The sequence below is a fragment of the Urocampus carinirostris genome, chromosome 11 (assembly GCF_059441175.1).
Source record: "Urocampus carinirostris isolate Australia breed hairy pipefish chromosome 11, RoL_Ucar_1.0, whole genome shotgun sequence".
Lineage (NCBI taxonomy): Eukaryota > Metazoa > Chordata > Actinopteri > Syngnathiformes > Syngnathidae > Urocampus > Urocampus carinirostris.
In genome coordinates, this window is record NC_142359.1 from 15,518,290 (window position 1) to 15,543,671 (window position 25,382).

The 25,382-nt window shown below is 42.9% G+C and overlaps 1 protein-coding gene across 2 annotated transcripts; it reads left to right on the forward strand.

Moving 5' to 3' along the window:
- Nucleotides 1-2,470: 2,470 nt before the first annotated feature.
- On the forward strand, nucleotides 2,471-25,145 carry stim2b (stromal interaction molecule 2b). 2 transcript variants are annotated; one of them, XM_088346669.1, is made up of 12 exons: nucleotides 2,471-3,442; nucleotides 13,146-13,276; nucleotides 16,596-16,707; nucleotides 16,786-16,897; nucleotides 17,933-18,048; nucleotides 18,112-18,289; nucleotides 18,370-18,547; nucleotides 19,496-19,657; nucleotides 19,740-19,840; nucleotides 20,956-21,194; nucleotides 21,785-22,019; nucleotides 22,761-25,145. In XM_088346669.1, the coding sequence occupies exons 1-12, from the start codon at nucleotides 3,340-3,342 to the stop codon at nucleotides 23,278-23,280; spliced, it is 2,187 nt and encodes a 728-aa protein (XP_088202795.1). In that variant the 5' UTR covers nucleotides 2,471-3,339; the 3' UTR covers nucleotides 23,281-25,145. The 2 variants fall into 2 exon arrangements, with proteins under 2 accessions (XP_088202795.1, XP_088202796.1); XM_088346670.1 differs by having other exon boundaries at nucleotides 2,472-3,442; nucleotides 21,785-21,968.
- The last annotated feature ends 237 nt before the right edge of the window (nucleotides 25,146-25,382 follow it).

Consider the following 25,382-nt stretch of genomic DNA (forward strand, 5'->3'; position numbering starts at 1 on the left):
TTCATGACCGTAGGTCAGGGTAGGAACGTAGATCGACCGGTAGATCGAGAGCTTTGCCTTTCGGCTCAGCTCCCTTTTCACCACGACGGACCGGTACAGGGTCAGTATGACAGTAGAAACTGCACCGACCTGTCTGTCAATCTCTCGTTCCATCCTACCCTCATTCGTGAACAAGACTCCAAGATATTTGAACTCCTCGACTTTGGAAAAAATGTCATCCCCAACCAGGAGGGAGCATGCAACCCATTTCTGGCTGAGTACCATGGTCTTGGACTTAAAGGTGCTGATCCCCACTTTACACTCTACTGCGAATCGCTCCAGTGAGAGCTGGAGATCATGGTCTGAGGGAGCCAACAGCACCACATCATCTGCAATAAGCAGTTTTGCAATGCTGAGGCCCCAAAACCAGACTCCATCCCCACCAAGGCTGCGCCAAAAAAATTCTGTCCATAATAGTTTTGAACAGAATTGGTGACAAAGGGCAGCCCTGGCGGTGTCCAACTCTCACCGGGAACGAATCCCACTTACTGCCGGCAATGCGGACCAGACTGTGGCACCGGGCATACAGGAACCACACTCCTGAAGCACCCCCTCACAGGACCCCCCGAAGAACACGGTCGAATGCCTTCTCCAAGTCCACAAAACACATGTAGGATAAAAAAAACTCCCATGCACCCTCAAGGACCCTGCAGAGGGTATAGAGCTGGTCCAGTGTTGCACTGCCTGGACGAAAACCACACTGCTCCTCTCGAACCTGAGATTTGACCTCCTGGCGGACCCTCCTCTCCAGTGCTCCTGAATAGACCTTACCAAGGAGGCTGATGTATATGTTTCCTCTATTTCTTTTATTACGTCGGCCTCAATGCGACTTTTATGGTAATTTCGAATTAGTGACTTTCAGACTAACGTGCTACTTCTAGGTGTCAGTAGTCTGCAGGGTAATGTTATTAGTTTTTCAATGAAGTAATTAGTAACTGTAACATTACTTTTTTACAGTAATGCGCAAAACACTGCCATACCTGTCAACCTCCACGGCTCCATGCCCTTACAAACTGTCGTACTTTCCCTTACAAAATAATCTTACACCATATTTATTTTTCAAACGTTTTTATTTATGAAGTTTAACATGTTATATTGTACATGTGTTTTGTCATATCATCTATATTGTTAATTAACATTTTGTTGTGAGATACTGAGTTGCTCGACATGAATGAGGTTTATTATAAAAAAACTTCAAAAATTAAGTAGCTTGGACGTTCACTGGAGAAGGAAAAAATACATGCAAATAGAATTAAGTAGAATAATACATTATCTTATTCAAATTATTAATTCATTTTCTGGATTAAATTATTGTTTGGTGATATACTGATTAAAGGGATAACCAAAAACCTGTCTTTTTTCATTTTATCCTTTTATACTTCCTCTTTTTCTTAACATCAATTGTTTGTTTGTTTGTATATGATTCAAATTGAATCTTTTCTTCCGGCGCCGTCACGAATGGCAGCCACTCCAGCAGCTCCCGTGTTATTTTCGATTGTTCTCGATTGTTCTCAGCTCAGGGATGCTGCTGGAAATGTGAATTTCCCTTTGGGGATGAACAAAGTATCTATCTATCTATCTATCTATCTATCTATCTATCTATCTATCTATCTTTATACAACATAGTAATTTGTAACGGCGGCGCAGTGGTAAGCGCGTGTGCAGTACAGTTCTAAGGTCTTGGGAACCTCCTGTGTGGGTTCAAATCCAGCTACCGGACTTACTGTGCGGAGTTTGTATGTTCTCCCCGTGCTTGCGTGCGTTTCCTCCGGGCACTCCGTTTTCCTCTCACATTCCAAAGACATGCATTTCAGGTGGATTGGCCGGTCCAAATTGTCCCTAGGTGAATGAGCGAGCGAGTTGTCTGCCCCTGTGTGCCCTGCGACTGACTGGCAATCAGTTCAGGTTGTCCCCTGCCCATTGCCCGAAGATTGCTGGGATGGGCTCCAGCACCCCCGCGACCCCACTGAGGATAAGCGGTGCAGCTAATGAGAGATGAGATGCATCAAAGCAAGTGAGCCGTTTGTGAGCCTAGTCTCTTTAATGAGTTGAGCCGAAAAAGCCAGTTCTCTAAAAAGAAACAGACTTCCTTTCACTACACAACTCGAACTCGTTTGACTTGATTGATTTGCCGTTTCGTGATAGTCTGTGTATACCGGATGGTACCCATCATTGACAAATTTGCGGTTTTCCGTACAGATTTTCTTGTACGTCGTACACGTCTTAAAATGCATAATAAACGTACTTTGTACGGCAAAAACGTACAGGTTGACAGGTATGCACTGCTCACAGGCCACATAAAATGACGTGGGGGGCACGTTTGGCCCGCAGACCATGAGTTTGAGAATTTATGGTGACGTAGCATCTAATGCGTTTCGTTTGAAACCGCTTATACTGGTTACTAACCAGTGGTTAATGTATTCCGCGTTCTGTCGTCGTGGACGTGCCAGATCCGCCTCCACCATCGACAGCAGCCAATCACGTAGTGCCATGTTGGGGCACAGCGGCCAATCGGAAGACGAAGAGCCGCTTAGCCGAATTCAGGACGACCAGCAGTGACGCAGCTTTCAGACTGAAAAGATTGCGCGCGCACGTGCACGCGCAGCACGCAAGAGCTACGTACGCTTTCGAACACCTACTGCCTCCCTGCCTGCTCATTTGCATAGCGACTTCCGCCCCTGCTGGACGTGCGCGTCCCCGCCTAAGCGCGCGTGTGCACGCGTCGGCCGGCTAACTATCGGCGATGGCTTGCGATTCGCGCCGACACCTCTGCATCATCTCCGGGTTTTTTTTTACAATGAGCCCCGGAATCGAATAAGGAACGGAAGGAGGCAGCAATCATGCGCCTCCATAAAAATCAGAGGAGGAAGTGTTTTATTTTCTTTGCAATAATTGGGTTTTGTGGCCAAGAGGAGGCTGATCCGGACCTACGTGTTTTTACTACATGGAAGTAGAGCACTACTTGGCAACAACCCGCCGGATTTTACACTCGGTTCAACGGTTTGGACTTTCTTTTTGGGGGAGGGCCGGTTTGGGATTCCTGCACATAAGTGCTCCCTCCTCACCAAGCGCCTTCCACGATCAGATGCGTTATTCAGTTGATAGCTTATTTGATGCGGAATGCTACACTCCAAGTACCTGTGGAAGCTTTTAGGTTCACGCGTGGGACGTTTTGCTAACATTATGAGTGCTCGGAAACTGTCCGCCGCTTGCGAATCGTTTCCCAAAGATTGAATCCGGCCCGTGGCCCCGACGCTTTATCTCACAGCCGGTTCGGATCTTCTCCCACCCGCCCACACGATGTGCAGCATCCCCGCGGTGCTGATTATGTTGCTGCGTGGACTCGTCATCTTTGCAGTACCAGGCTCCAATTCGGCCGATACTGGAGATGGAGTCACCTCAGGTAAGCTCCACTCAAGCCATGCCCCCTCCTGCTAACGCACCCCCCCCCAATGGGGATACCTTTAGGTCAGGGGTCGGAAGGGAATCGTTTTGACTCAAGGAGCCATAAATGCAAAAATTTTAGGCAAGGCAAGTTTATTTGTATAGCACAATTCATAAAGAAGGCAATTCAAAGTGCTTTACAGAAATGGCAGACAGGTTAAAAACACACAATAAAATACATTGAAAATTTAAAATGTAGTTTTTACAATGCATTCAAACCACAGATAAAACATAATAAAATGAATGAATTGAAATAAGGTAAAAGTGAAGAGTGCAGAAAGAACCCTTTCAGTTGTATGCACAGTTGAACAGATTTGGATTTTTTTTACTGGATTTCAAGGCAAAATCCAACAAATCTGCTAAACCTTATCTCCAGACAAATGCCAATTCTTTAATGCATTTAATTTCATTGTATGACATTTGATTTTTCATAACCCATCTGGGGGGACAAGAATATAGCAGTGAAATCAAATATCAGACTCATGGAAGCGCTGGTTACTTCCATCTTTATCGTTACACGTGCAGTTTTGCCACGTCAAAAACACGATTGGTTGGAAAAGTCTTCAAGAAAAAGGATCAGCACTAATTGCAAGGTGTCACCACAAACATCACTATCAACCACCAGGAGCTTCAACCTGTCACCAAATTTGAATGTCTTGGTCCTGTCATGTCAGAAAAGGGGTCAGAACCAGAGTATCATGGCCGGGATAGCTCAAACCAGCTGCACTTACCAGAGATAAAGACATCTGGAGAAACATAACAATGAAATTAAATTAAAGATCAGACGCGCAATCGCTAGTTACTTACATCATAGATTCTCACAAAAAAAAGCTGGAAAATCAAATCTATACCATGAAGATTCAATGTTACAATGTTACAGGAAGTTTCTCGTCATCAGATACATAGCTCATGTGACAAACGAGTGCGCAACACAATCATTAGGCACATCGGTCCCGACGAAGAACTGTTGTCAACTGCGCGCAGACGAAAAATTGCAGTTGCATTCACAATATCATCAGGACTGGTCAAGATTTTTCTCCAGGGCACTGTCCAAGAAGGCAGGAAGAGAGGAAAACCCCCAAAAAACTGGGCAGACAACATCAAGGAATGGACTACTACAAACTTTGCCCCCAAAACAGTACTGTATAGGAAAGATCTACCGTGGGGAAAATTGTCCTGAGTTGCATCTTCGTGGTGCTCTGACGACTGAGGTGGCTAAGGGATCTGTGAACTTTAAATAATGTTATAGCCTGTGTCTATCCCACCTAAAAAGTTTCTCTCTCCGGCAGTTACTTTCAATCATTGAAGTTCATTTTGACTCTCATTTTGTCATGAATATTAGTTTAAAAAAAGGTGCGAGCAGAGGTCTTTAATAAAAATGCTACAAAATATTGCAAACCAGAGGGATATACAGATATGTTCACCTTCAACTTTACGACGTGGTCACAGTTCCAAGACGGAAATGTAGTAGTAATTATTCGTCCTCCATTTCGTTTTGCAGATGCAAATCTTCACAACTTTGCAATCAACAAACACCCCTCTTAAGAATCCACCAGCTTGTCATTGATCGTTTGTCATTTTTTCATAACTTGCGCAAATTTCATTCTTGAAAAAATATCCAGGAAATGGTAAAAGGCAAATGCCACACATGCATGTGTGTTCTGATGCATCTCATTGGCTAAAATCACGGAAAAAAATCGAATTATATTTCTTCTTAACAGCCTTAAAGCTAGGAAAGTGGTAGAAATGCGGTATTGCACTCAAGTGCTCACGTGTTAAAATAGTGATTTTTAACTCCGAGCCGGATGTACTAATGAAAAGAGCCACACCAAATCTCGACCCGTTTTACTCTTAAACCAATTCGTTATCCACCTAAAATGCTCAACATGCCTGCAACCAGCACCTGTACCCAAGCCTCCTCATGTCAACCTGTGAGGAACTTTGCAACTCTGGAGTTGGGTTAACCATGCTAAATATGTCAAAACAGACTGCTGGCACGCCTACAGCTGCTTCAGATGGCAAGTGGCCACATGACAATGCTGCCAAGTGCCAAGGAATAACAATTTATCCTACATGTGAGTGGCACACGTGAAGGAATCTTCAGAACAGGCCGACCCTGTAGGCGCTTCTGGGGATAGGACAGACGTGAGAATCCCCACCCAAACACCTGGGGCGGCACGCAAATATTGGCAGAATGAGAGTCTGACGTTTAAAATGCTAATGTAGAAGTGTTTGTTGGTATATATATTTCAATATCACGCCGCAGGCTTGTTTGCTCACTGCATAAGCTCGGTTTTTGACATATAACATTGACAAGATTGGGAAGACACCAGAAAACTGGAAGAACCGGAGAACTTTAAGGCAAAGATAATCTTTTCTGGGATTCTCACAACGCTGTTGGGATTTTGCCGTTTCAAAAAAAAAACTTCGTACACGTTTTTCAAGATATTTGAGATGCAAAGAGTTATGCAATTATTTTAGCGTCAAGCTAGCACACAGTGCAGACCATGTACAAATCTAGCAAGAACTCTTAACCTCAAATCAAGTAATTACATGCAACAAAACACCCTGATAAAGCATATATTCTTCATCCATTTCACTGAAACACCATTGTTTACAACTTTGCTTTGACATGTACGAGGCACGAATTTGCGTGGAATGTAGCACCTGTGAATTTTTGGAGCCACTGCCAAGGATTGTTTCAGCAGTCGATCACGCACTTGTCCTTCTCCTAGTGTGAGAACAAATTTCTGATCCCTGTCCTTTGGACAATGCGGCGTCAGTGCCCGCGGGCACACTTGTGGCGTCAGCTCGCCTTGGGCCAACGTGGAGTACAAAGCGAGTCCTTGTGTGCACGTCATGCCTGCTTTTTAAACGGATTGGTGCCGTTTTGTATTCCAGACTCGCGTCGGGCCGATGTGTTTGGCCGGGAAAGCCGTGATCATGCTCCTGTTTTGCCTCATGAGGCAAGTGGGTTCAGCAGCGACATCACCATGAACGTAGTGTCCTTGGATTTAATGGTGATTTGAACAAACAATGCTCTTTCCACGAGCTGCAAGACTCTTTCAGTTCTTGGAAATCAGCCTAGAGGACGATGGTCTTACTTCCGTCACGTTTGGAACGACTGCCACTTGCAGCTTGTTGTATATAAGTGACGCGTTGCAATAACATGTTCAAATAGGTTTTCCAAGTGAAAGAGGTTTTTTTGACAGTTCTTGCATAGGGTTCTCCCTTCATATTTTCCACCAGCCGGCTGACTAATGTTAATTTCCTACGATGGAATGTCATTCTTCTCGGGTTTCAAATTTTAATACAAAGTCACCATGTACAGTTAGCACCAGGCTACATCAGACTGTTTGGAGCAACCCAGGTTGGTCACACATAAAAGGTGTTTATCCTCTCGTTGGCAGTGTGCCACCCTTGACTGCCGCCGCCGCACTTGGTGGGGAAAATACATTAACTGCTAGGCTGTGGCTGATACCCCACATAAAAAAGGTGGTTTTCAAGTTTGCTCCTATCGAGTCCGGGCAAACTGAACACGATGGAGAGATTTCGTAACGTCAAAGGCAAAAGATTCCCATGCATTTGTCATTGCTTTAATGAAATCAAACATTTTAAGAGCACCTGTTCATCTGGTCCCTAAGACTTGTCAGCCTCACACAGGAAGAACCCTACTCTGTGCCCTTCACAGACACCTGAGCTCTCTCCGGCAGTGAGTTCCGGTCCCGCGTTTCATGTTGGTATAAAGTATGTGAGGCTGTGGCCAGCTCGAGCCCGTCAGGGACTTTCCAGTGTTGTGGGCACCGCTAAGGGAGGTGTGAATTTCCTTGGCGTGCCTTCCGTCGTTGTTAACAGTCCGACCTGTGCTTCTTACCAGCAGGTCAACGAGAAGCAGGACTGCTTTGTTATCATGCAAAACCGAAAGCTGAACCGCTCCTGGAGTACCGAGTTCAAAGATCTAAGCTGTAAATGGGTCACCACATTCACTTTCAGAGGATTAATAATAGGAATTATGTTTCCGACTTGACCTGCTATCCGTTTAATGTCCTTGTGACTTGAATTCTTCTGAAACCGTCAACAGTTGTGCTGACACACACTTTCAGTCTACAGATGTTATATTGGAAAATCAAAACGTCAAAGACGCAGACGCTTCAATATTTTAGGCAACTTCATACCTCAGCTCTTTACGGCATTCCAGAAATGCCATCCGACTGGATCCGTACATGAACACAACCAATATAATGATGAACAGCGCCTCTCCCTTTACTCTTTTGTGTTGCAGCCCATCCCACCCGAAAACATTTCAGAGATTTTTTTTAAAAATGTTCTCATGTTTTTAACCAAGTGTAATGGAATGTTTGTCCTTTTGGTCCACAGCAGGATCACAACAATGAAAGATCGCTGGTTTCCAATAACCTCGCATAACCTTGCCATGTGACCTGTGCTCATTTGATTCCCTATCGGAGCGGTTTGTTGCCAATTCTTGACACTAGCAGCCCATTGGCAGGCTTTCTTTCTTTCTTAGGCCAGCCATTATTTTCAGAGACCGTGCAAGTGAACTAAAGATTCCGTACCAATAGTCTGGCAGGTTTTCCCAAAGCGATACGAATATGGTAAATCCTGTGTTTAGGGAGCTGTTATTCAAACGTTCTAGAGATTCCTGACCGCAGAGAATGTCTCCTTTTCAGGAAGTTTCTTACTGACCTTACACTCGAGTTAAACCCTCCGTCTTTTTTTTTCGCTTTAAAAAGGCCAAACGGATTAGCGATTATTTAACAGTGTTTTGAGGCACCCGGGGGAAACGTAGGTGCACACAGGGCTTTCGGATTTTCCATGAAAAGTGAGACGGAAACGAGGGTTATATCTTATGGACACCCAATTTTTTTGCTGGCCAGTTGTATCTCTGGGGTTGTCACGTCTGAGTTTAGGGACGGCCGTGGTCCTTTCGGAACCATGTCCGTTACGGACTATCCTGCATACACTCTTAAGTAATGTCCACTTTTAAGAAGGTCCGCTGGTGTGCAAGCAAAGGAGACCTTAAGATGTTATTTAAAGGTTCTGTTGGTAGTACAAAAATCATGCATGGACATGCTCCCTCATATCTTTTAAAATTTAATTCCCCCTATGTTCCGGTCCAGAGCCTTCGCTCTGAAACTGCTGGTCTACCAAGAGCAAAGAAGAGATCCGCAGGTTCAAGAGCGTTCTCCATTCGGGCCCCGGTGCTGTGGAATGCTCTTCCCCCCGAGATTCGATCTGAAAGCCCATTGGAAATGTTTAGATCTAAGGTTAAAACACACTTCTATTCTATAGCATATGAATAACCTAGATTTTATGTTGACAATATCTGTGTATTATTTTTTATTGCAACATCCATTGCAGCCTGGTCATCCTCAAGGTTTCTTCATTTTCTTCATGTTGAGGTTTTTGAGTTTTTCTTTGCCCTCGTGTAAGTTTTAGATCAGGGGACAGTGTATTAATAGTCTGTGGTTTGCAATAATCTGTGGTCTGTGCAGTCCTTTGAGACTCTTTGTGATTAAGGGCTTTATAAATAAACAGAACTTGACTTGACCTGTTGTTGTTAGGCTCTCACAATTTGTCGGATGGGAACCTGCCATGTTTAAAATAACTCCATGCTTTCCAATTTTGGAGTCCTTTGGGACCGGCTGTTTTGATATTTTTTCTAAATGTGAGTCGCCCTCCCCCATTCCCTGCCACCTCCTCTGACGGAATGAGGGTCACTCGCAGTGACTTCCCGTCACATAATTCCTCATCAGTATCCTTCAACACACAAACAAAAGAAAACACCCTGGAAGGGAAGGCTTGTGCTGTCATAGTTGGGAATTTCAAGAACTAAAGACTGTCAATGTAAATGACAACTAGTTAAACATATCTCAGAATTTCCTTTATTCTCAAGCTTCAGAAGATATTTCTGGAAGAGTTTGTGAACAGAATTAGATCCAAAAGAAAAGGAAACGGAAGGAAAATTGACAAAAAAGGGCTCACTGGTACTTTTAATTTTCATTGGTTGGAAGAAACACGGCTGTGCTTTCAAGGTGTAAAAAACGTTTGAATTTCGGGTGAAGTGCTTGTAAATGTTTGAAATTGTGGCCATGTATCCTGGCATTGTGACTCGATATACTACACATTAAGTGAAAAAAATAAAATAAGAAAGTATCCTAAAAATGATGCCGATAAGCCTGTTCTAGTGGCTTTCCTTTGCCGATGCATTTTTGCCTACCTCGTGACTGACAGCAGCTGGCATTAGTTTCTGTGACGTTTTCACCTGAATTGCGTCGTGCCCAGGAAGACAGGTGAAAAAAAACGAGTTGTTAGGAACAATAGAAATTGTTAAATTGTCCTTGAATGTGCTTAAAAAGTGCTTGAATTTGCCATGAAAAGGGTATACGTACCCTGAAAAAACACATAAAGGATGAAAACAATTATAGCAGATTTGTCTCACAATATGGCAGATCATGGGGGGGACACGATTTTGTGGCCGTGTTATGTCATTACAGTTTAACCATCACATCTGATTTTCTTCACATCTGATGGGTTGACACTGGTGCTCAAATGACACGGATAGATGTATAAAAATTTTCATTTTTTCAAAGATCATCCTCTCGAACATAACTGATAATTCTGAGCAGGACTTTTGGGTGTTTGTAGCGTGTAAACATCCGAGCGTTATAAGAGCCTCCCTGTCTACAAGTCAAATACGGCATTACATATTCCATATTATGTAACTGTTACTTTCAATGCAAGCTCCTGAACATCTTGTGAAGCAGCTTCATTGTGTAACGTCTCTGTTGCTCCTGGGGAAACTCGTTTGCTACCAAGGAAGTAGCTGCAGTTTCCATGTCTGCAAGACTCATCCCAAAGTTAGCCATGGCACGTATCCAGCCAAAGTTCTGCTTCTTAAGAGGCTTGCCGAGCTCGATCCTGACCTGTAAACTGACCCGGCACGCTCGAAATGCCGCGGTCGTTAGCCTGGCATGGACGACAGAGACAACTGACACCAAGAGAATGAGTGTTGATGACTGCGCTATGCTCCAAGTTTGTTTGCTTCTTGACACAGCGTGTGCAAGTGACAATCAATGCAATTTAACATACTTCATACTGAGTAGGAGTTAAGCAAATAGTGAATAATTCATCAGAAAAAAAGGCAGCAAATACTGGCACTCCCAGTTCGAGTTGAATGTCAAACCTGCTATGAAATGTAGATAAATGCACGGGTTGGCAAAAAGAGTCGACGACTGTCTGAAAATACCCCTGCTCACCCAACAGCTAATCCTAATTAGCATCCACATTCCCGTGCTTCAAGTTGAACACTTGAAAATAAGTACTAAAACCATATATTTTACCAACAACGTGTTCATCTAGAATAAAGCTCCTATACCGAATTGAATGAATTAAATTTTATTTCAAAATTTATCTAAAAAACATGTTAATGATTTTTCTTTAAGATAAGAAAAAATATTTGAAATCATTAAAACCTTCTTGAAGCACTTTTAAACAGTATTTTTCTTGCTAAACAAAAAAGAGTTACTCATTTTTTGATAGAAATGACACTTGAGGAATAACATTGTAGTTCACCTGGGCGGGAGTCAGGAACCTTTTTGACCCAAAGAGGCATTAGCAAAATATTTAGCTTTTTTAATTTTAGAGACAGAGAGCCATAGCATATATTTCAAGACAAAATTCAACAAAACCGGCCCACCAGCTCTTAATTTTTCCTTGAATTTTATTTCACTGTGCGACGTTCGATGATTTGATAACACTTATAAAACAACAATGACAGAGCCTGTGTCCCATACCAACAAATTTAATTTTCTCTCCCTCCCGCAGTACCTCAAGATCGTTGAGGCTAATTTTGACCCCTATTTTTTCTGTAAATGATGATTTCAGAACAAGGTGCAAGCAGTTATTCTGTGAAAGTGTCACAAAGTACTGCAAATGACGAATTGCCGGCTGCACAGTGTTTACTTTTAGCGCAGTGGAAGAGAGAAGGAAGCGTGTGCAAGAGAGAAGGAAGAATGCTCACCCAGTCAAATCTGTCCCTACAGGTCTGACAATTAAATTGTTCTGTGTGGTTGCCTGGTGTTTTTGTGAGTTTATTTTGCTCTTGTGTTTTTTATCATAAATGTTTCAACAGTGAACACATATTATTTAATGAGTTTTTTTTTAAAGGATTCCTTTGTGATGAACAGCCAAAACGGGGTCTGATCGTGCAAGACCTTGACTGTAAGTTTAGTGGAAAATGTGCCCATTGTATACTGGAACGAACCATTGCTATTGCAAGTGCTACATAGGATTTCACAAGTTGAAATTCATTACTGAAATTCAATCAGAAATAAGATAACACAAAGAAATTTGCTGAAGCAAATTGTTGTCTCCGAGCCATATGTACTCATGAAACAGCTATTTGTGGGTCGCTAGCCATAGGCATAAACATTTTATTTTATGAAGTATGCAATTGTACATCACTGCAGTCTGCCGGTAATGAGATGTTGGGCTTTTGCTATGGTGGTGCTTGGGGCGTTTGCATGGCATGTGGGTTTTGTTGTTTTGTTAGAAAAATCCATCAGATCTATCCCCTTTTGGTATGAATGAATGTTCAAAGAGAAGCCAGGCTTTCTCACTGCGGCAAATGTGTCAATTTAAACATTTGAAGACGACATTTGATGTATTATTGACACACAACAGTGATGAATCAGAGGTGTGGTCGCCTGAAGCCAAGTGGATGTGCCCTCATGCGAGTGGAATCACCTGCAGAAGGACCATCATTCCTTCCCTGCATAACTTACAGCGATAGAAATGTTGGTGTGACGAGCTTTTCACTTTTTGGGACTTCAGTGATACAGAGAATGAAGTTTGCCTTTTCAGCGGGGTTTTGTGATGGCGCGCTACTCTTTTTCAAGTGCGTTTTACGCATCATCGCAGAAGGCCCAGCCTTCTTGTGCTCCTACGTTTGGACCATAGAGCTTCTACGATATTTCTTGGTTCTGTTCGCCCTGTCAGGTTTGCAGTTTTACCAGTTGAAAACAATATATTACAGATTCAGATTTAGATTCAGATTCAGATCTACTTTATTGTCATTCTAGTACACGTGTATACAGAACGAAATGTCGATGCATCTGACCCCCACAGTTTCCTTGAATGTACAGATATAAATAATGTTGTATTGTATTTTGGCTACGTATAGTATTTTACCATAGTGCCGATAGTGCAAGAAGAGTAGCTAACCAGATGCGCAAAATGGGCAGTCAGGTTAACAAGTCAGGTACACAGTAACATTAACACTGTAACAATAACGCTGTAATTACAATAGTGCAGAGAGCAATGTGCAAGGAGTGGCAAGCTATAAAAAAAAACTGCCAGTAGTGCAAAAGTCAGATTAGCAGCCGTTTAGATTTAAGTTAACTATATGTTAGATTGACCATTTAACAGTCTAATGGCCAGGGGGACTAGACTATTGCGGAGCCTGGTGGTCCTGCACCGCACACTGCAGTACCTCTTCCCAGAGGCTAGCAGACTGATCATCTAGCTCAAAGGGTGACACTTCATATAACTTTTTGTGACACGATGTTTTTCTAATGCAATGCTTTGACCTGTTAAATGTTGGTAATCGATGACCTGACAAGGATGTGGCCTCCCCCTTGTAGACCCTTGCCTGTTGGTCATCCCACCATGCGTGAGTGATGCGGACCGCTTCAGCCTGCAGGCATTGCGCCACATCCATAGAGAGCTGGACGACGACAACGATGGCGGCATCGAAGTCAACGAAAGTGTGGAGGTGAGTTTGGCAAATTCACATTTTGGATTTTGGATTTGAATAGAATAGAATGCAATTGAATCGAATAGAACTCCTTTATTGTCATTGCTCAGAGTGTCATTACATTTTAAGATGCCCCATATAGTGCATATATACACATAGGATTTAAGGTAAAATATAATTTGAAATGTAATATATAATTAAAAAGTAGTGCAATTACCGGTATGATATATAATATATACAACTACACAACACAAGAGAGAACACAATATAAAAACCCAGCGATCACTGGATTTGAATAGAATAGAATGCAATTGAATCGAATTGAACTCCTTTATTGTTATTGCTCAGAGTGTCATTACATTTTAAGATGCCCCATATAGTGCACATATTCACATAGAATTTAAGGTAAAATATAACTTAAAATGTAACATATAATTTAAAAGTAGTGCAATTACCGGTATAATGTATAATATATACAATTACACAACACAAGAAAGAACACAATATAAAAACCCAGTAGGTAGCAACTGGGATAGCAGCGATCACTGATAAATATTGCTTATTTAGAGATGTTTGGTTGTTTACCTGGGCAGCACAGCAGAGCAGTGGTTAGCGCGTGAGCGGCACAGTTTTGTGCTTGCGTGGGTTTCCTCCCACATTCCAAAAACATGCATGTCAGGTTAATTGGCTGGTCAAAATTGTCCCTAGGTGTGAATGAGCGAGTGAGTTGTCTGTCTCTGTGTGCCCTGCGACTGGCTGGCAACCAGTTCAGGGTGTCCCCTGCCCACTGCCCTAAGATAGCTGGGATGGGCTCCAGCACCCCCGTGACCCTACTGAAGATAAGCGGCGCAGATAATGGATGGATGGATGAATGGTTGTTTACCGTGCAAATACAGATTACATGATATGACAAAGAAGCGTGCAGTCAAATATGGCCCACAGGCACAGCCCGGATAGGAGTCTTCCATGATAGCTTTTGAATGGGGTGCAGAATAACACTACCAGTGACCTCACCATCCTAAACCTTAAAACTCTAGCTGCACCCTGTGTGGCAGTAGCCTATGCCAGCTGAGGTTAGGAGAAAGGTGGTGTCAACCGGTCACCAGTTAAACACAGCCATAAAACATGAAGTTGAAATCAAAGAAAAAGTGTGGAATTGAGTCAAGAAGGCTTCCTGTCTAATATTTTGTTAGTGAGCATGTGTCACCTTGAACACTTAGTTTTGCATGTGCCTTTCTTTGGGCGTCCGATATAGCCGACATCAGAGAACTCGCTAACTCCACGTGGCTCGCCGTTTTCTAAGTACAGGCCATTCTTCTCGGGCTCGCGTTGGTTACGCGTGTTTGTGTTAGTGCCGGTATTTGTTCTGTAGACTGACAAGAGCTCACTCGTGACTGAAGTGGTGAATATCTGTAAATTGTGGAACACCGCTAGAAAATATGACTATACATGGCATTAGCGCCAATATTTAACTTTTAAAAAAAATATATTGGTGTTATGAGATTATGAGAATAACAGGGCAGACTGGCTATTGGGAGTTTCCCAAACTGCAGGTCCATTTAGTTTTCACCTAAACTGTTACTATAGCGCTATGGGTCTTTCTCTGTATAAGTTTGAGAAATTGACCAATTTTTAGATATTTTGTTTATGTCTAGACCTGTTTGTTTGTACAGCCCTTAGTGAAATAATGACAAAGGGCTGCAAAAGTCTAGAGTTAAGGTGGTTACAACATCCCCTGATGTAAAACCTTCACGAGAGCAAGGAAAAACCCAAATAAATTTAACATGAGAAAAAGATTAAGAACCTTGAGAAGGGATCACACCTGAGGTAATCCCTCATTCAAAACCACCCGGCTGCAATTTCTATGGGGCCCGATTGATTCAGAGAGCTATTTAGTTTAGGTGTTCCTCCACACTTCCCTCTCAGAATTGTTTCGTGTTTAAAGATCAACCGTGCTGTCTTTGTTTGAGTTTTAATGTGCTCCGTTGACTCACCGTTGTTCAAGCACACCCTGCCAGCAGCAAACCTTACTTAAAACCAAAAGGCAAGTTCCCACTTGCATTGGCTGGCGTGCCAAGGGTCAGCTGACCTTACAAGCTGACATTCAAAACGACAAAGGTGAACGGTTCCGGATGCGCTGAATGTAGAGAGGCATTTATTTGGAAGGATTTCAAGGGAGGGTAATCAAGATTAGAGCTTAATCTTACCCCCATCACGTCTGCCATTCCCAGTCCCGTTGGTCGACACCCTACACCCCCATCCAACAAGGATTCCACTGGCGCTTAGCACCCTTGGTTCTTTCCACCTCCCTCCCCCAACATAGGTCTCACTGGACCTCTAATCTGAAAGCTGTTTCAGGTGTTCCTGAACTTCACATAACCACTGTGTGCCCACAAGAGTTCACCCTTCGGGGGTATTTAGAAAAACTTTCACTTAGATTTATAAAAAGTTTCCCTGCTTGATTTTGAATCGAGCCTGCATGATTTTCAAGGCCTGCTTTATTTACAGACTTTGAAAGAAAATTCTCCTAAGACCCGCTTTCACCACGCTGTAGCTTTGATCAAACGGTTACTGTCTGTCTCATCATCCTGAAGCAACACTCACCACAACCCCCTTGATGATTATTTATAGTCTCTGAATACTGCCACTTATTTAGTGTAGCGATGTCTGACTTTTTTTTCCTTCCGTAAGTCTACTTTAGCTTTCTGTTCTTCTTTGTCATGTGTCATGTGTTTGCTGTTGCCACTGCGTCCGTTTACATATGTGTACTAGTTAAATATGCTTTTGCAGCACACCTGAGGGCTGGGAAGTCCTCGACTTGTAGAGGTTGTTTTTTAAAAATTCAATTTTATCTACTATCAACTGGACCTAAAACTTCCCAAAAAATGTAAATCACACACAACATTAAAAGGAACGAACAAAAAACAAGTTTCCTCTCACAGTTCCAATCATAACAATACTTTTAATACCAAACCAGTCACGTTACACTGTTCAAATCAGGTCTTGTTTAATTGTTTGTTTAATCTTTGGATCGGGACAATTAAGGGCAAAAGCCATTTTGGCATTTATATTTTTGTTGCGACTGAGACTTCTCCTTGGAACCGTGAAGATCTGAGCTGTCAAAAGGAAAGTGTTGGAAAGTGAACCCGGGTGGAAGTTGGACACTTGCTGGATTTTCAAAGTCCCTAAAAGGAAAAATGAGAATCTGTGTATGTGTATCAGAGCGAGAGAGAGAAAGGGAGCAGCCAGAGAACACTCTAGGACTGTCTCACGTGAAACCATATCTACAAAAAAGTGTGTTGTAATGTTTTTACAACATGTTATTTTATCTTTTTAGTTCATAAGAGAAGACATGAAGCAGCACCAGACCAACAAGCACAGCAACCTGCATCGCGAGGACCAGCACATCACAGTGGAGGAGCTTTGGAAAGGCTGGAAGACCTCTGAAGGCAAATACATCACCTTCTATGCTCCGTCCGCTCTGCTAGGACAGAATGTGAGATCAACACTATTATTTTTCTTTATAGTCCACAACTGGACAATGGAAGATGCAGTGCTGTGGTTGAAGGAGTCAGTGGAGCTTCCCCAGTATGAGAAAAACTTCCGGGACTTTCGAGTGACTGGCAACACACTGCCAAGGTAGGTGGCTGCTAGATGCCTTTGCTGCTTTGACTGTGCCGCCCTCTGATGGTTGCAGAAGGCAGCTCAGGTGAGGGTGGGGAGGTGGTTCCTGCACCGTGAGATCACGTTACAGCCCGAAATGCTCATCTTAAAATAGGGCAGGGTTTTGCACTAACAAATATAAGATAGGGCCAAAGACGCATCCCCCCAAAAATGACGCTCAGATAGTCTCAGAGTGCGTGTGGTCCAAGGGGGAATGCATAGGGGGAAGTTTGGTTTGATGCTGGAGAGTTGACGCTGATCATTGGCTTGCAATATGTTGATAGTTTAGTTCAAAGTTCTTGGATCCCTTAACCGCCAGGGTCCTTGGAGCACCACTTCCTGTGGTGTGTCTTGGGCAAGTACAGGCTTATGGCACCCATCCCTCTGTAAGCTGTTTTTGGGGGGAGTAAGGGGTTTGCTCCCCACATAAAATGGATAGTGCTGTTTTCTGTGATTACCAGTAGCAAAAGAAGCCTCATAATATGACTTAGATACAGAACCTTTATCATCTGGTCAGAGTTTTTTTTTTGGGGTGGGGGGGTAAAACATCATCTTGTTCTACATTGACGGGCAGTGGTGTATTAAAATACTGGTAAAGTATCTTAAATCACTGGGTAGACACTCAAAATAAGGAGAGAAGACATAAATGCATTTTTAACTTCTAAGTAGAACAGGAGAGGACAGTACAAAAACCCCTCGATATGCAAAAATTCGAATCCTTTTTAAATGCCAACTCCCCCGAGCCCTTTCTTTTTATTAAATCTCCTCGGTTACAAAATCAGATCTGCACTACAGAGTGTGGAGATCAAAGAAAAGCATTATTGGCTAATAGTGACATTGATGTAAAAAGTGCATACTTGTAAAACAAACAACAGTGACTAATATTTGTCAAAATAATGAACCGCACTGGCAACCTATGTAATCTCCTTTGCAGGTGTTCAATATTAAAAACAACTAAATTATTTCTTGTAAGCAAGAACAATAAACTTATCAGCTTTTTTGGTCTTGCAGAATTGCAGCAAACGAGCCGTCATTCCTCTCAATGCAGCTGAAGGTATTGGACCAGCGGCATAAACAAAAACTTAACCTCAAGGCTCTGGACGCGGTCCTCTTTGGCCCTCCGCTTCGTAAGTATGCCGCCTTAGGTTGACTTGAGTCTTGGTTGACATTTGAATCCTCGTCCTTCTCAGGTCCACAGCACAACTGGACAAAAGACTTCGTCCTCATGATCTCCATCGTGATCGGTGTGGGCGGCTGCTGGTTTGCCTACGTGCAGAACAAGTCCAGCAAAGTGCACGTTTCCCAGATGATGAAGGATCTGGAAAGCCTCCAAAGCGCCGAGCAGAGCCTCCAGGACCTGCAGAGTCGGTTAGCCAGCTAAATCCAAACAAAAACAGAAAAAGAAATGCTTCAAGAGCAGATATCCAGACAGGTTTCCTTCCTCTCAGGTTGGAAAAGGCTCAGGAGGAAAACCGTACAGTTATTGTGGAAAAGCAAAACCTGGAGCAGAAGATGAGGGACGAGATCACGGGAGCCAAGAAGGAAGCCCACAGGCTTCGGGAGCTGCGGGAAGGCGCAGAGTGCGAGCTGAGCCGCCTCAAATATGCTGAAGAGGAGCTTGTGCAGGTAGGAATGACAAACAGGAGGGCCGTTCAGCATCCCCCCTAAAGTTTAGCTCAAGAGGCACATGGGTAAAAAAACAAACAAGAGCAGGACTGGGAAATTAATGGCATAAAGAGTGTGCCATAGCTGTGGGGTTGGGGATCATTTGGAGGCTCACAATTAAATTATGATTATGATTGAGGGGTCTAAAATTCAATTAAAAACAATTATTGAGGCTAACTCACTCACTAAGATTTAATCTATTGAATTTATCGACTGTGCAAAAGCAAAACAACAATTGAATTCATTTTCACGACAATTTATTTAACTCATGGAAACTCATGCAAACTGGAAAGAGACAAAAATAACACACAACCACTAATTTAAGTGCAAATGATTCAAAAGATAAGTACAATGAGTGAAAAGTCATTCTGCTTTTTATTTTTTTAATGAAAATGTTTACCTGATTTTGGTACTTCGCTGTTAGATTTTATATCTATACGAGAGAAACTTAAGCTTCTGCAAAGACACCCAGGTACTAATTTTTAATTTTGTATATTTTTAACCCAGGTGATTTCCAATAATTTGGGATAAAAAAATGTAGTTTAGTGGCAAATGTTTTGGGTAACAGATATGCACACACCCCAATGTGAGTGTAATCGTATTGTCTTAAACATCACGCGCAAGACTTTTATTTTAAGTGAAATAACATCGGGATGGGTGTTTCCTTAAATATTCACTGATTAATAAATGGTAGTCAGCAAATACAGCTACAGTTCAAGGTTTGCTTTGGGAGCGATGACTGGCTGTGAGGACATCCGGTGGACATATTTGAAATTGCAGGTCATTGTTTGACGTGATGCTTCTCTTGGTATTTTCTCACGGACTGGATTACATCAGTTGGCAGGCCTGATCCGGCTTACGGATTTTGAACACCTCTGCCCTAAACGCAAACTTCTACCCACTACGTAGGTACGAAAGGCCCTCAAGCGAGCCGAGAAGGAGATGCACTCTGAGCGCTCGTTGCCGGAAGCTCTGCAGAAGTGGCTCCAGCTGACTCACGAGGTGGAAGTTCAGTACTACAACATCAAAAAGCAGAGTGCCGAGTTGCAGCTCTGCGTCGCCAAGGATGAGGTCAGCTAACTGTGACTGAGCAGGCACCGGGTGCTAGGTTTTTTTTTTGGGGTACCAATTTCTTAGCCTTTCTGTTTGTCAGGCAGAGAAAATTAAAAAGAAGAGAAGTTCTGTGTTCGGGACACTACACGTCGCACACAGTTCGTCCCTGGACGAGGTGGACCACAAGATACTCGAGGCTAAGTGAGTAATGGTGCTGTTCAAACAGTTGCGGGCTGCACATTTCACCCGTAGGCCTTCAGTAGTGCTATGTCTGAATTAATCCAACCCTCAATAACTGTTTTATGGCACATAAAAAGCAATTCTAATAACTTTGTTAAATTGCAATATTATTAAGGAAGATAGCCACATTTTACTTACCAAAAACATATTTTTTTCGGTCTCAAAGTCCATCTTTTTTTCTTTTCTCAAAAGGATTCCAATTGCAGTGGTACCTCTACTTACACATTTCATTCTTCTGAGAGTAGCCTTGTAACCTGAAACATTTGTAGGTTCAGACGATGTTTGAATATAAACGGGCTAATCCGTTCCAAGCCCAGCAAAAGTTTATTGCTTTTGATCAAACACTTTTTCTGGGTGATCCTTTTTCATATATTTGTAGACTTCATGGGTTTTTGCCAAAATAAATGCTAGCTTCACACTTGTCCAACCTGTCTTAATGATCTCCAGCTTTTCTCAAAAAGTCGGTCCTGAAAAAAGCCTTGACACTATATCTGCGACCAAATCCATTTCTTCTCCTTCAGCCATTATCGGTTGACAAAAATGCTCTTAATTGTACAACAATATATTTTCCTGTACAGCTCGCTACATACAGTTTGCTAGCTCTGGCTAGTACACTGTATTACTGGCCAATCGTTATTCTTCGTCCTCTTCAAGTTTAACGGCGGTTGGCACCATCACTTTGGTGCATTACCGTCCGCTAGCCAATCATCGTTTGTGAAAACGCTGGCATTTTTCTATGCCAGCGAGATGGCTTTGGTTTTGCCATGTTGAAATCTTATTGGTTAAAGCAACAGCTTTGTTGACACAGGGCCTGCAGGTAGATTTGGGTGCCTGGCAACAAGTAATGGCTGAAATTTGACCGATTAAATGCTTGAACATGAACTGGAAGCTGCGCAGCCAGGGGGAAAGCAAAGAATGAAAGCCGATTAACAATTTGGAATTATACAATAAGTACTCATGGACAAAATGACAACACATAATTCTGGTATTTTTAAAACCAGCAGGGAAGGCCACTGCATTCAAATCAGCGTCCTTAGCTCCTGAATACCTGCAGCAATTTTTTTCTTCCCTTTCAGAAAATCCTTGTCTGAGGTGACGGCTTGCCTGAGAGAGCGGCTGCACCGCTGGCAGCAAATCGAGAGGCTTTGTGGCTTTCCGGTGGTCAACAACTCGGGACTCCCCAGTCTGACGGCCAGCCTGTACACGGACCACAGCTGGGTGGTGATGCCTCGCGTCTCCGTCCCCCCTTACCCTATCGCTGGCGGTGTGGACGATCTGGATGAGGACACACCTCCTATTGTTCCGCAGTTTACGAGTGAGTCATTCTTAGGGACAGACTTTGAAAAAAAAAAGAGCTGGTACATTGCGACTCCTTATTTCACGTCACTGAAACAATTGCCGTTTTTCTGTACTATAAGTCACATCAGATTATTAGCAGGGTTGGGTAGGGTTACTTTAACTGGATTACTTTCAATTACTTTTGGATTACTCCGATACCAAATATGCTAATAAAAGACAAAAAAACTAAATATGAATACAATTATGACTCACAACACATGGTAAGCTTTCTCTCCTGGCTTTGATCTCTTTGATCTCCGGCAAAACTAACATAAAATGCGACAGAAACAAAATGAAAATAAATCCAAACATCTTGCCAACATCATTTTTGCCGTTCCATGTATTCTGTTACTCCCCAAGCCTGCACAAAATTTAGTCATTTTATTCATATTTAGTTTCTTTTGTCTTTTATTAGTATATTTGGTATTGGAGTAATCCAAAAGTAATTGAAAGTAATCCAGTTAAAGTAACCTTACCCAACCCTGATTATTAGACACACTCCCAAAAAAGAATTTGTCATATTGTTTTTCTTACATACATGAATCCCTTTCATTTTCTTTGTTTTAGCCACGTTAAAGAGGGCCCCACTAACACGGAACAGCAGTTTGTGTCGCTCCCGCCGGAGCCTCGTCAGTTCGCCGCCGTCCATGATGTCGCCGGACCCAGATCTGCTTTCCATGGCCAGCCCGTCCCTCTCCTATCCACTGGAGGCGGACAACGAATACGTCATGTTCAGCTCGGATAGGAGGGGGTATGTAGCGGCAGCAGCGGCGAGGAATGCTTTGAACGTGTGGAATCTCAGGTGTTTGATTCAGATCCATTCATTAATGTGTGTGAATTAGAGATAAAATATTAGCCCGAATCTGACCAGAAATTGGGTCGGGCCTAAAATGTCAATCGTTACGTTCGGGTTCGGGCTGGGCCTGGCTTCTCTCTCGCTGCCTTTTTTTTGAAAAAACTTTCCAACCGTCATTGTTCTTTCTTTCGTTTTCTTTGTGCCGCGCAATGTATTCAGTCCTCCTCTTGTGCAACGCAACCCAGTCAGGAAATAAATCCATTGCATGGATCCTCCACTGCACACCACAAAGAAAAAGAAAGAAAGAACAATGATAGGCAGATGACTGAAGAATAAAGTCTGTGAGAGAGAAGCCCGGCCCTCACAAGTGAATCATGAAAATCCTTTGGGCTTGGTCCCTCAAATCAAGTTAATTGGTCGGGCTCGGGCTGGTTCAAGCTTTACCACGTGTAGGCCAACGAGTATAAAATAAAATATGAGTTCATTATGAGGACTACCATCAGATACAGAACCACAAGACTTAGGAGGGCCCGATTCCCACTGCCATTACCTTTCTAAACAACAGGCCCCGCTAACCCATGGAATCAGTCTGCCCTCATTGTCCTACTGTCATGTATTTCTGTCATTCTGCTGTTTTTTGTGTGTTTTTTAGTGTTGTAGTGTAATGTAATCTCTTGTTTTCTTCCGGTGCAATCGATGGGAACTAATAAACTAAATCTAATCTAATCTAATCTCCATGTTTTCTAGGGACAGCGGCACAGAGAGCAGCCCCGACACGGATAGCGCCAATTCCTCGACGGGCCGCAGGCTGCCGACCCCGGACAGCCCGTACCGCAAGATTTCCCGCGAAGAAGCGCTGCTTTTGGAACGCAACCCCGAATTCCCACCGTGGTCCGGCGACACTGGGACCTCAAACACACCTCCAAGACCCCCTCCGCCCAGTAGCGCCCCTTCAGGACCGCCTTCCACCTCACCGTCTCCGGACCTGACGCGGGTGGCACCGGACCCTGGAGTTGCTTCCCCCCCATCGGGGAAGGCTGCCTATAACGGGGTCCTGGGAAAGTCGTACAGTTTCGGGGCTTTGCCTGCAGGGGTGCTGCCCCCTGTGGGGCGCTATCCATCTCTGGCCTCGCTAGACTCGCAGGGCCGCAGCATGGGCCGTGAGCATAAGCTGCAGAGTGCTTCCTCCCAGGACTCCAGCGACAATGGAGAGAAAATCAAGCGCTCCTCTTCCAAAATCAAAAGCTTGTTCAAGAAGAAGAAGTGAAGTGGCGGCAAGATGATTTAGTTTTTCCTCACCGAAGCCAAACACGCCATGACTTGTGACAACGGGGCACTCCTTCGCAAAAAAAATAAGGTGGAGCATCTCTGCACCTTCGCCCCGCCCCCAGTCTGCCACACTGTTACATTGCAAGAGTGGGGTGCGGCGGACCAATCCTGCCTTATGTAGAAATAAATGAATAAGTAGTGTATATCGCAAAACTATTGTTTTGAAATCGGATTCCATCCCTGATTTCGATGGCGAGAGCACTGAACTCTACTGGACCACCAGTAATGTAAATGGCATACTAAAGGGCATTTGGGTTTTCTCTCATTATCACAATATCTTTAGTCATGGTACCAAAGACGGATGTTAATGTCGTAGTACATTTCACATATTTCAATGTTAATCAATTATATTATATTCTTCTATTTTATATACATTCTAAGCATTGTTAAGTGACATATTTATTGTCATTGTAACATGTGAAACACACAACGAAATTAACATTCGTCACTGGTTCACGGATACCTTAACCACATGGGATGAATGAGAACCACTTTCTGTGCTAGGTCTTGGGCAAGTACAGCCTGATGGCTCCCATCCCTCTCCAGGCCTGTTTTTCAGTTTTAGGTCTGTACCGTGACTAAAAATAGTGTGATTGTGAGATAAAATCAACTGCCTTTTCGAATGTGATCCATCCCACCGTTGGCCCAGTGCTTCGAATTCAGCACTTTCACCACCGTGACCCGGGTTCAATTTCACATGCAACCGAAAAGCTTTAACTGAAAAAAGTGAGAGAAAAAAATTCTAACGATTTCCAGTAAAAAAAAAATGAGGGGTTTGCGTTATACACGAATAAATTCGGTACCTACAAATATTGAATTTGAATTAAAATGAATCACTTTTATCGTCATTGATACCAACATTGTAAAAACATGTACCATAAATAAACACATTGATAAATCACGCAATACCTAAATATTTTACATAAATGTGATGATTTCATATGACTATGCATTTTGTCATATATTTGATCACTTATTTATTTTGTTTTTATTCAAATGAGAAGGCGGGTCAAACTGGCTTTTCCCCTATCGGTTGATCAAGTGGTGCACAACCAATAGGTGAAAAGTACAACTGGGCCGTTTCTTCATTTAAATAAGATTTTATTGTTACAAAATAAATGACAAAATACATGACAAGATAAGTACCGAAATAAAAAGGAGAAAATGTACAGATAAATGATAACATTGCTTTTATGTGCTATATCTAGGTGTTACGTGATTTATTTCTGTGCTTATTTATTTACATGGCATCTATTTGTAGGTATACATTGCAGGTCTTAACATAGCAGGATCGGTCCCTAAAGAGGGGACGGGCAATAATTGTGTTGCACTACTTTCAAAGACTATAATTGATATCCATGAAAAATGATGTCACTTTAAAATTGATGCTCATGTTTGCATTCATTTTTCATTTCTGATTTATTTTCTGTTGGAGGAGGGGGGGGTGTTAGGGGGTTGTGTCCTTGAACTTATTCCTGTTGACCTTGCACTACTTGATTCTGAATTTCTTCCCCACTTCTTGTAAACCATTGGACTTCTGTGCGTGCGAGTTTGTGTGCATGCGTTAGTGTGACGAGGCCGCGTCTGTATCAGACGTTTTAAATTGTTTCCGTGCCCTAAGGCGGGGGACAATACCCCGCCATACGGACCTGCCGATGTCAACTTGCTCCTGCCTTCTTTTCCCCATTGATGGGATTTTGATGCTTGTTCTCCAGCCCTGCGTGACAGGATGATGAATCAATGCAATTCTTATTACTATCATGGACTAAATACACACTGAATGAATAAAAACTCAAAACTGTATGCTTTTGAGGAAATTTAAGTGTGAATATTTGTATACTTTTGAATTATTATTAAAATAAATAAAGGAACCGATTCTGTTCGTAACTTTTATGGACAGAATTTCTAGGGGCAGCCTTGGTGGGGAAGGGGTTCCGGTTTAGGGGCCTCAGCATTGAATCTCTGCCTTTTGCAGATGACGTAGTGCTGTTGGCTTGCTTGGGCCGTGATCTTCAGCTCTCACTGGAGCGATTCACGGCC